This window comes from Kwoniella shandongensis, chromosome 3 (assembly GCF_008629635.2).
Source record: "Kwoniella shandongensis chromosome 3, complete sequence".
Lineage (NCBI taxonomy): Eukaryota > Fungi > Basidiomycota > Tremellomycetes > Tremellales > Cryptococcaceae > Kwoniella > Kwoniella shandongensis.
Genome location: NC_089289.1, coordinates 1,567,963 through 1,578,574, shown reverse-complemented (window position 1 = coordinate 1,578,574; position 10,612 = coordinate 1,567,963). Strand labels below are relative to the sequence as shown.

The 10,612-nt window shown below is 50.8% G+C and overlaps 4 protein-coding genes across 4 annotated transcripts; 2 read left to right on the top strand and 2 right to left on the bottom strand.

The window, feature by feature from the left end:
- Positions 1–330: 330 nt before the first annotated feature.
- On the top strand, positions 331–1,888 carry CI109_101930 (uncharacterized protein; the record flags this gene model as incomplete). Its single annotated transcript, XM_032006545.1, has 4 exons — positions 331–774; positions 854–1,008; positions 1,081–1,161; positions 1,240–1,888. The coding sequence occupies 4 exons, from the start codon at positions 331–333 to the stop codon at positions 1,886–1,888; spliced, it is 1,329 nt and encodes a 442-aa protein (XP_031859214.1).
- A 132-nt stretch (positions 1,889–2,020) lies between these two features.
- Positions 2,021–6,193, bottom strand: CI109_101929 (uncharacterized protein; the record flags this gene model as incomplete). The annotated part of the gene is made up of 13 exons (XM_032006546.1): positions 2,021–2,262; positions 2,386–2,523; positions 2,577–2,705; positions 2,767–3,059; positions 3,121–3,514; positions 3,588–3,684; positions 3,741–3,862; positions 3,923–3,965; positions 4,018–4,939; positions 4,998–5,736; positions 5,790–5,835; positions 5,901–6,062; positions 6,155–6,193. The coding sequence occupies 13 exons, from the start codon at positions 6,191–6,193 to the stop codon at positions 2,021–2,023; spliced, it is 3,366 nt and encodes a 1,121-aa protein (XP_031859215.1).
- A 471-nt stretch (positions 6,194–6,664) lies between these two features.
- Positions 6,665–8,620, top strand: CI109_101928 (uncharacterized protein; the record flags this gene model as incomplete). The annotated part of the gene is made up of 1 exon (XM_032006547.1): positions 6,665–8,620. One exon carries the CDS (start codon positions 6,665–6,667, stop codon positions 8,618–8,620), a length of 1,956 nt encoding a protein of 651 aa, XP_031859216.1.
- A 273-nt stretch (positions 8,621–8,893) lies between these two features.
- On the bottom strand, positions 8,894–9,922 carry CI109_101927 (uncharacterized protein; the record flags this gene model as incomplete). Its single annotated transcript, XM_032006548.1, has 1 exon — positions 8,894–9,922. The coding sequence occupies one exon, from the start codon at positions 9,920–9,922 to the stop codon at positions 8,894–8,896; it is 1,029 nt and encodes a 342-aa protein (XP_031859217.1).
- Between the last annotated feature and the right edge of the window lie 690 nt (positions 9,923–10,612).

Below are 10,612 nucleotides of genomic sequence, written 5' to 3'. Positions count from 1 at the left end.
GCTCTGAACGAGTTTCTAGATCATATGACATGCATGCTTCCGTAAGGCGTGCTGTAGTCACGTTTCAACATGAAACAGTCATTCTGCTTGACGATGTCTCGCCTTCAAGATACCTGCGACCCTTGGTAGACGCAAAAATTGATAGCCTGTCGTCACTGAATCCCCACACTGGTAATCGGGGGATCTGCCACAAGTGCCCTGATTTGACCTCCACTCTACGCTTCCGCGTTGCTTTGCGTTTCATCGTCCATTCATCTGATTTATAGTCTTCAACTTGACAACTCCGCTGCTCATTCAGTCTCATACATATCGTTTATCACTCACAGCGTCATGTCCAATCCACTCGATACCACTACCTTGCTTCGATCCCTCCCTGATCTCTTACCTCGAAGCACCACCTCCCCTCTACCTAAACCCACCGACGTCATCGCCGCTCTCGTCCACACCATCCACACTTCCCTTCAATTCAGACTCATATCTCCTACCTCCTCATCATCCGATGAACCAAACATCACATCAGCTGCTGTAGCAGAAATCTCGGAAGGCGATATAGATGACGGCGCTTCTGAAACCGCTACAGCAGTAGATGATCAAGAACAACAAGATTCAGAGCAAGTCAGTGGAGGTGGTAGTGGTGGAAGATTGGGAGAGGGCTGGAATTCCAGAGGCGAAGATGGATATTCGTTTGAATACAAACATGAGCAAAGTGCTCTGACGTTCAGAGTAAGAGTCGGAAGGATGGGAGGGAGAGTACAGATCGACGCAATGGCCGAGGTTAGTCAGCTTCTTCGTTCCGTTCTTCCCTCGCGTGAGGATGAACAGAGTATAAGCTGACAAGTCCGTGCGGCGGTAGGATGGTGCACCTAATACCATCTCGGTGATTTTAAACGACCTAGTCGATCCTTCTTCATTCCCCATCCCAAGCTCGGCAACAGCTTCGTCCAGCTCGGATTCAAGCACTTCACCTGAAACACCGGCCAAAGCAGTGGGATTCAAATCGATCGCTACGTGAGTTGTTAGCTGTAGGCTTCGTCGTATCCATATCTTCATGTCAGCTGAGACTTGTTACACCTATTTCAGTGTCAAGACATTCGTGGAGCAGTACAAGAGAGATGTGATTGCTAGACTTTTGCCCGGTCTCCAAGTCCCAGGATACCAAGAGTGTGTATCCCATCTTCTAGTACCGGTTCTAGACATACTTGACTTGGGGGAGGCTAACATCCGTACCTTATCTTGCAGACAATCCGGCTCGAACCCTCGAAACCCATCACCGTCCGCACCATCGCACGAACCGCCTCCTGCTCGTCCCGCTCCTCCTTATCCGAGCGGACCATCATTCGACCCCCTTCGCGATCCTCACCAATCTTCAAACCCCTTATCAGTCGGTCGACGTGATCTTGACCCATTATCTTCGCTCCAACCTCCAGGCCAGTTCAATCCGAATAGAGATGGAGGTGGTATGTTGGTCGATTTCAACCATCCCCTCTTCGATTCGCGACGTCGTCAAGATCCAGACGTTTTTGGACCAGGGGGAAGTATCCAGCCTCCCGGTGCGAGGTGGGATCCAGTAGGTCCGGGTGCCGGAGGTGGAGCTGGGGGAAGATTCCCTGGCCCGGGGGGTAATCCCCTTGGTGGAGTGGGAGTGGGCGATGATCGTTGGGGTGACGAGCTGCCACCTCCAGGAGAATTTGGTCCGGACATGGGGAGATTTGGACCAGGACCGGGAGGACCATTCGGTGGTCCGAGAGGTAGAGGCGGTGGTAGTGCAGGTGGATTTGGTGGCGGGTTCGGTGGTTTAGGTGGGGGACGAGGAGGTGGTGGTGGGTTCGGGGGCGGATTAGGCGGCGGGGGTGGTGGTTTCGGAGGGGGAGGTGGGATGTTTATGTAGTCAGTGAAGCGAATATCTATCAATGTTGTATATAGGATAGACGCAAATTGTGATCGTGTTGTCTCTCATTCGTCCGATGCATGCAAGAAAGATGCACTACGACTTCGCCTCTACACCTAGCCATCCTCGCTACTATTTCTTCAGAGTCCTCTGTTTCTCTGCAAACTCTACAATCTTCTTCTCCACAAACATTCCCTTCCTCTTCCTCACATCGTCGACATAGATCTTGGCAACATTCGCTCTATCTGCCTTTTCACCAAGATCTTCTAATTCTTCGATGGTTGTTGGAACCCAGAATGGATCGAGATCGAGGGTCTCGAAACCTGAGAAGATAAGTTGAGGGGAAGCAGCTCCAGATGTACGTTTTCGGATCTCTGCGTACAGAACAAACGGATATAAATCAGCTCTCTGTCCCATTCTGAAGATGACCTTGAGAAGAATATCGCCCGAGTCGATAATGGTGACCTCAGTTGGTACAGTATTGCGCAGCCACTCACCATCCGCAAATCCGAAACTCTCTACAACGGGCAACATCGCCCTGATCGTAAAGAACGAAGTACCCTCTTTCATCTCCTCCGAGACAATCCTTCCTCGTCTTCTCGCCACCACACCATACACTTTACCAAGTACGTCGGCTATGCACATCCTTGTCAGCTGAGATACCCCCACCGTACATCAGGAAACTCACTTGACGCTTGGATATCACATGTGTACATGGCTAATTTGATCCTCGGTGACCAGTCAAGTAGACCTGCTCTGCACGCATCTCGGACAGACGAAATCAGGGCACCAACAACAGCTGATGTTCTTCCTTTCCCTATGGTGTGATCGTATGTCAGCTTAAGACACTTGTGTTCTTGTAGCAGCCGAAAGCGCACCTTGCTCCGCTTCCATCTCCTCCTTGTTCAGGCTAACATTCTCAACGACCCATGCCATCCCGACAACCGGTTCCGAACACAACGGTCCTTGGAAAGTAGCCATCTGGAAACCAGCCTCTATACTACCCTCGAAGTCCTTCAATAGCCTCAACTCTGCTCGAGCAGTCTCCTCATCCGCACCGATGGTGGCTAGTTGATCTTGAGCAACGGCGTTGTCGGCAGAAGCGAGCGCATCATCGGCCGATTGACCTTCAGCTCTGGCCGTTGCGAATAGCTGTTCTTTACGTCGGAGACTGAACGTCGTAAGGTGTCAGCTTGTAGTCCCTCTCTTGGAGATCTCGAAGCTACACGTACCGAACTTGACTCTTCCCAGATGGATCAAGCAGCACGTTCGCTCCCATCCTCTTCGGTCCGAAACTCCATATTCTATCTGCTGCTCCTACCCAATCACCTCCAGCCTCGTCCAACAACGCCTCCAACTCGGTCCAGAATTGCTCAGGACTTAACACTCGAGCTTGTTCATGGCCTCCCTGACTTGCGTCCCTCTCTTCCTGATATTCACCTTCTTCGCTTGACTTGTCCCGCTTTTGCACGAGCATGCTTGCAATGGTGTTGGAGTGGATCAAGAGGAACTCGATGACAGGTGGAGGGAGAGGAATAGCGCGAAGGGTGAAGTTCACAAGACCGTTCAGGACGGAGCCGTTGATTGTGCCTCGAGGTGCACCAGACGTCTTGGGAGGCGCCATGTCTACGACAAACACCGAACATCGTCATTAGCCAAGCATCCCATGGCAGGTCCGACGGGATCCGACACAACTTACCAGGCGCCTTGACAGCTGTTTCTCGGAAAGGCACAATGACAGCGGACTGCTGGATAGCGCACTTTGCAAATCGCTCCCGTAGATCTTTTAGACATCGCTGTAGAGATATCAGCGCGGTCTCTTGGAGACGACTTCAGAAGAAGCAGAACAAACCTCAAGATGTAGCTCTCCTGCTGTGATGATAACATGTTCACCGGTCTCTTGCACAAGATACTCGGCACACGGGTCTGCTTGGTTCAGCATTTGGAGTCCGTGGATGAGTTTTGGCATATCACCTGAGGCGGTAAAGTAAGTTAGATGGTCCGGTCACGCCCGGAAAAGGTGATTGAGCTCACTTGGGTTTTCCGGCTCAAGTGCCACTCGAACAATCGGTGCAGCCTGTCGAATGTCAGTTGAAGCTACAAAACTCGCTGGGTATTGGGTTACTCACCTGCATGGACACGCCTGCCAAATTGATCAACTCTGTCGTCTCGCTTAGCTCTGTCGTACCCTCCGCTGTAGGAGCCCAAAGTGTCGCGCTTCTCGGCACAAGTCCGTCGAATCCCGCGATAGCACAAACGTGACCCGCGGGCACCTCGTCGACCGGGACCAATTCTCGACCCATCATCATATATAGGTCGGTAGCGACCACTTTGATGAGATATCTCGCGTTTCTCGGATGCAGTGGTCCAAGTTCGGATTCGTATTTCGGCAACGTCGCGATGAGGGATGTATCTCTTCTCAAGACACCAGAGTAGACTCTTGAGAATCCCAGCAGGACTTCGGCCGAGTCATCGCTCACAGGTTCCGGTTCCTGAGCTGCAACAGGTGCAGAAGTTTCATCAGAATCACCAACAGTCAAGGCCTCTAGTGGTTGCGAAAGTCCTTCAATGCCATCGATTGGGGTTCCGTTTCGTACAGCCGCTCCTTCGCCCTGAGCAGCTAAAGCAGCCGCTCTTCTCTCACGTTCTTCCCTCCCTCGTTTTCTCATTTCCTCTGCTGTCATCTCCTTCGGCTTGAACTGAGGCAGATCACCCCTTTGCACAGCGAACATCTTGCTGACATACGCAACAACGTTCGCACTCTCAGATTGATCGCATTCGTAAAGGCCCTTTTCGATAGCATTTGTGGGTGCGAGTGCGGTGTTCGAGCTAGCAGCCTTTTCGGGATGAAGCATGTATGGCAATTTTATGGTTTGAGCATCTGACGGGGACGGGATGACATCGACGATCGCCTGGAAAGTGGCGGTGGAAAGGGGAAGCCATTGTTGCATGATGAGAGTGAGAAGGTTTCGAGTATCTTTGGATCTGACATCACGCGGTGTGACTCGAACATTGAGGGCCGTGACGATCTTTTGGACGGCGTCGGGATTGCTGGGCAGTATCGTCAGTGTCGGACGATAATCAGTATGGCAGACCGTGAAACACTCACTACTCATCCAGCACAGTGTTATATACCCTCCAGATATTCTCCAGAACGAACTGAACGAACAAGGGTTTCAAATTCCTTCCTGCCAGCTTCTTCCTTCCGACCACTCTCTTCGTCTTGGGATCCAGATACCAATCACCCCACAACACTCTTCTCAAGTTCCCTTCTTTGATCTTCAGCTTTTCCCCGTAAAGTCTTGCGAATTTGCCTAATCTGAAAGCCCAACCATCGATTGCAGAAGCAAAAAGGACATTTCCTCTGTCCGGTGCGAAATAGATATCCTCATCCTCTTTCTCCTCGTATTCAGCGTCGATGTCTGCCGCTGCGGCCCCATCCTCGCCTTGGGTGGGTGCATCATCGCCTTCCTGCTCTCGTCGAGCTTCCAGACGTTTCTCACGCTCTTCTCGCCATCTTAGATCATCTTCCATCCTCTCGGAAGCATAGAAGGAGCCCATGACGGCGTTGACTTGTTCGATGAGTTGGGAGATGTGGTGATATGCTTCAGAAGGCGACATCTTTAGCTCGGTGATCAGTCGATCCATCTTGTTGATCACGAGTAGCGGTCGAAGTTTGTCAATCCATGCTTGTCTCAGGACAGCAATGGTCTGTGTGCAGACGCCTTCCCATACATCGACAAGAACGAGGGCACCATCACATAATCGGGAAGCGGTGGAGACTTCGGAGGCAAAATCGACGTGACCCGGTGTATCGATAACGTTGCACAGGTGTTTCGATGTAGTTGCTGAAAGATACATAATGAGCATCTAAACGCCATGCCGAAAGTCTTCAGCTCACCAGTCCCATCGGGCCCCATTCTGTTCATATCGAACCTCAGCGAGACCTATCATAACGTCTTGGTTCAGCTTCATCGTCTACACTTACAGCGAGCCAAGCTATATCACTCACAGCACTACTCTCCATTGTGATACCTCTCTGCTGTTCATCCTCTCTCGAGTCCAGAAATCTCAGTTTCCCCGCCATTCGAGAGGAAATAATGTTGTTTGACGACAGCAGACTGTCTGCGAAACTGGTTTTACCATGATCGACATGTGCGACGATGGTGACGTTCTGAGAACATAAGTGGAGGTGTCAGTCAGCAAGAGCAAGGACGACATCGATCAGGTCTTGGTCTTGATCTTCATCATGCAGACGAGACTCACTCTAGTGTTAGCTAGCGGCACAGCAAACGTCTGTGACATCTTGCAGTTGTTGTTAATACTATTGTAACAGAAGAAAGAAGAGGTAATTGATATGACCAACCTCTTAATTCATCGCATCGATTGATTTCTCAATCTGAAACTCGGATCCGAAAACGAGTGAAAATAAATGGTGACGTCAACGTTTGAATGTTCTACTTGCAACTGCAATGAGACTTTCTTACATGTCCCAGTTGACACATCTTTCCTTCATCTTTTCGCACCCACATCACGGCGCAGGAACTGCTGGGGGCCGAGAGTAACGAGAACGTATCATTCGAATAGAAAGAGGGACGGAACTGAGCCTACAGTTGTTTCGTGCCGGACAGAAGGCCGGTTAGTCTCTCCCGAGGAACCTTTGAGAGGGAAGACGATTTAGGATTGAACTCGTAAACAAAGGTAAGCATTCTCTTCTTCCTTCTACCCTGATATATCCAGCTTAAATCAACCTTCACCTGTTAAGGACACATCAAGATGGTGAACCCTTCTACTGCTCTTCCGCCGCCGGTAATCTTCACCCACGCCGAAACTCTTCATGCAATCTGCCTTCCTCCACTCGCCCAATTCCTTACTTCCCTCCACTCGCCTCAACATCTGCTGAAGCTGCACGACATACTCGAGCGATACAAGACACCGAGAAGCTATCACCGTATCGATGTGCGACTCGTGGAGAGCAGCGAGCTGCCCCCTGGGACGCCGGATAGCTCACAAGCGCATGAGAAGGGTGTGAACGCACCGGTAGAGTTGCCGCAAGGAATGGATCTGGAGACTTATATGAAGGAGACGCAAGTGCAGGTGGAGGAGCAGGCTGTGAAGGATACTGGAGACATTACTGAGAAGAGAGACGGTGAAGAGCGACACATGGAGCAAGTGCCGGTCCAGAAGCAGCAGCAGCAGCAGCAACTGAACCCGGATGCTAGTGTGGCGTCTGCACCTGCCGTCAATGACGAGACACCGCATACAGACGCCTCTTCGCCCGCTTCCATGATCGTCTATACCCAACCTCTGCCCACGTCCACTGATGGTGCGACAGAATCACGACCTCAACAAGTGCTGGGACCTTCGACACCACCTCGAATATCTCCTCCCTCCCCTCCGACACCTTCACACCCTCTTCCTCCTTCCGGTCCAACACGACGTGTGCGCGAACTGCGGCTCGACCTCCGCACACTCGACGCAGCGGCACTCTTCGCTCTGGAAACATGGCGTCGGGAAATCTTAGGATTAGATAGACTGAATATGGATGTCCCCGATTCCATATGGTATAAAGACCCAACACCAACACCATCACCACCGCCACCTTCGACCACATCAAGTGTCAAGCCAAAGAAGAAGATGGGCAGACCTAGAAAATATCCTAGGCCCGAAGATGATGAAGTGAGAGTAGTTGGAGAGGGTAGCAGTGTTGGTCTGGAAATGGACGTCGATGGGGTTGTGGACGTGGACGTGATCATGACGGAGGAACAAGCGGAAGGATACAAATCTTTAGAGGAAGCTCTACACACGAATGGGACAGTCGATCGCTCCAATAATGATACACACCCTGCGCCCGTCCTTCAGACGCTCGACGATCCCGTTAAGGATGGTATCAACGATGTGCCAATCGATATTGAAAAAGCTGGACCAAATCCTACAAGTACGACTTTCTCGCCTGCTCAGAAAAGAACACCATCCCCCGATGTGGTGCTCGATGACGCGTATAATGAGAAAGAAACGGATGATCCGGACTTTGTGCCTCCTCCTGAGAAGCCCCCAGTGCGCAGTAGGAGGACAAGGAAGAGTAAGAGTGATGTACTTGCCACCGACGCCAAGGGCACGGCAGAAGGACAAGGGATCTCAGAGGCGATAGCGACGGATGGTGCAACTCTCGACCTCTCAAATGCCAGACCGGATGATTCGTCAAGCTTACAACAATCCCAAGCGACAGTAACAGCCCGTCCATCAAAATCTTCCGACCAATCGATCCCACTTCAGCAGGACGTAGAACCGGTTTCACCGCTGGGTCCCCTTCATTCGCGCAAACGAGGTCGACCTCCACTCTCAGTTGACGTTCACGGTAGTTCGTCCAAACACAGTATCGAAGATGGAAGTACGAAACGAGCGTATAAGAAGAAGGACAAACAAGCTCTGGATAGTGTGGAAGTAATGAAGAAAAGATCTAGGAAATCGAAGGAGCCTTCGTCGACTAGCGACCCTAGCACAAACAAGGGAGGGGTGGAAGTGGTCGTTGAAATACCTAGGAGATCGAAAGAGCCTTCATTGACAAGCGATCTGAACCTAGAGAAGGGGAGGATGTATTCGGTCCTGGAGGAAAAAGGCAGGAAGGGTGTCTTGGAGTCGGGAGAAAGGAAGGGTGAAAATGTAGACTTGCAAATGGACGATGATGATAGTGACGAAGAAGAATGGAATTTCCTCAAGGGTATTAAGTGAGAGTGTAAAGAGTCAAAATCGTTGTATGTCCTGTATATAGTATATAGTATCATGGGAGAACACAAGTCACATTCATGCACGAGTTTCATGATCGCTATCTACAAGTCTCGGATCGTACAGTCGACCAAAAGAAAGCCTATCACGACCTCTTCGGCTTCTTTCACGAGTTTTCTCAGAGACTGCACAGTGGATTTTCATCGCATCTCATATCTGCTGTACATAAATACATACATAAAATACATAAATGGAACAAGGAGTATGCCCAGTCATTCTTTAAGCGAACCCCAAACCCCTCAATCTACCTTCGACACTCTCCATACCTTCCCTTCTTAGCCACTCTCCGTCCTCCTCAGGCTCGTCTTGACTGTCTCTCGCATCTCTTAACCACGGAGTAGGTGCTCTGAGCCTGTTCAAACTGTATCCTAGACCTACCATCCCAGGCCAAACTTCTTCTGCTGGCTGCTGAGTCGCCATCGGACCTGGCCTGGAAGGATGTGCACCGTGTGAAGGAGCACGAAGAATTATATATCCACCTTGTCCTTCTCCTACACATTGGTCCGTCTCGGAATGCGCAGCGAAGGGGTCTCTGAAAGCCGGTCCTCCATTGATTAAGGGTGTACGATTCGCGAACCATGTTGGTTCTTGGGCAGATGGCGAATCGACAAGTTGATTAGATAAGATGTGCGGTTGTGGTCGGTGCTGAGGAGACGCGTTGGACATAGGCCTTGGGGGTAATTCGATTTTGAAGGAAGGTCGTCTTCTCGCACCATTATCCATTGTTTGGGTCCGTCCAGGGACCGAACTAGTATCTATCTCGTGAGCTGCTACGGCAGTGTGCATACCTCTGGTAGAATTTGGTGTGAAAGAGCTGTTGGATCCTGGACCAAGGGGGATCTGGGAGACTTTGAAGTTTGTTCCCATACTCGCCCTACGTTTTTCTTGCGGATTGATACTTCTCATAGCAGGACTGACGTAAGCCCTATCACCCACATGTTGTGCGTAAGTAGGAGGATACTCGTTGGCCGGACTGGCGCTAGTCACGGCGGGGCGTCCGGTAGAATACTGCTGCTGCTGCGTTGTTGCACGTTGAGTGTGCTTCAAACACCCTACAAGTGGGGCCGCGGGGCGATTCGGAGTGACGTTCAGGCTCGATTGAGGAGTACGAGGTACCGGACCAGTGTGATGATTATATGAATGAGTCACAGCCGAAGGGACAGAAGGGAAGTACGAATTACGCATTTGCGCATGTGCGATAGTTCGCAACGAAGGTGAAGACATGGGAGAGTTTGTAAGGGCTGGCATCGTGCTGTGTGGAGTTGGGTGAATGCGAATTGTGAGGAAATTAAGCGAGTTGGTAAGTAAGTAAGCTAGAAGCTGAAGTTGTTGAGTGGATGATGATTCCAGCCTTCTCCGAAATGTCAGTACATTATATAGCAAGCTGCCCAACGAGGGTGTGCGTGCGGTGGTCCGATGCAAGGGCGAATCAGAGAACGCTTTCGGTACGGGATGATGATCATACGATGTTATAATCGCCGAGCAAAGAAGCATTGATACAAAGATTCTGACTCGGACTGCCTATCTTGATTCAGTGTAGATCGCTACTGAGAGCATGTACTACCAGATAGCCTGTGCACCGTGATACGTGACATGAACAGTGGACGAAGCGGTATTCTGGTTCGGCCTGGTTTGAGTCATACAAATCTGACCGCAATTTGTCATGCAGACTGTAGCCCGAATATCGTTGTACCACCTCTGAAGCTCCCACGTCTAGAGGCGGCTCATCACCCCACGTACAGTGCAGCATGGATTCGATGCGAGAAGTCGGATCAACTGTTGCAATGCAGATCTGAAAGACAAACGCCACCACCCTGCCACACCGAGGTATCATCCATGTATAACCCCGATATCGCCGAAAGGGTGTTTGTTACGATCGTGTCGTTTGTCACTGAGTGCTTACGTATAATTCCCACCTCTCTCTCTCTCGTTCTGTTA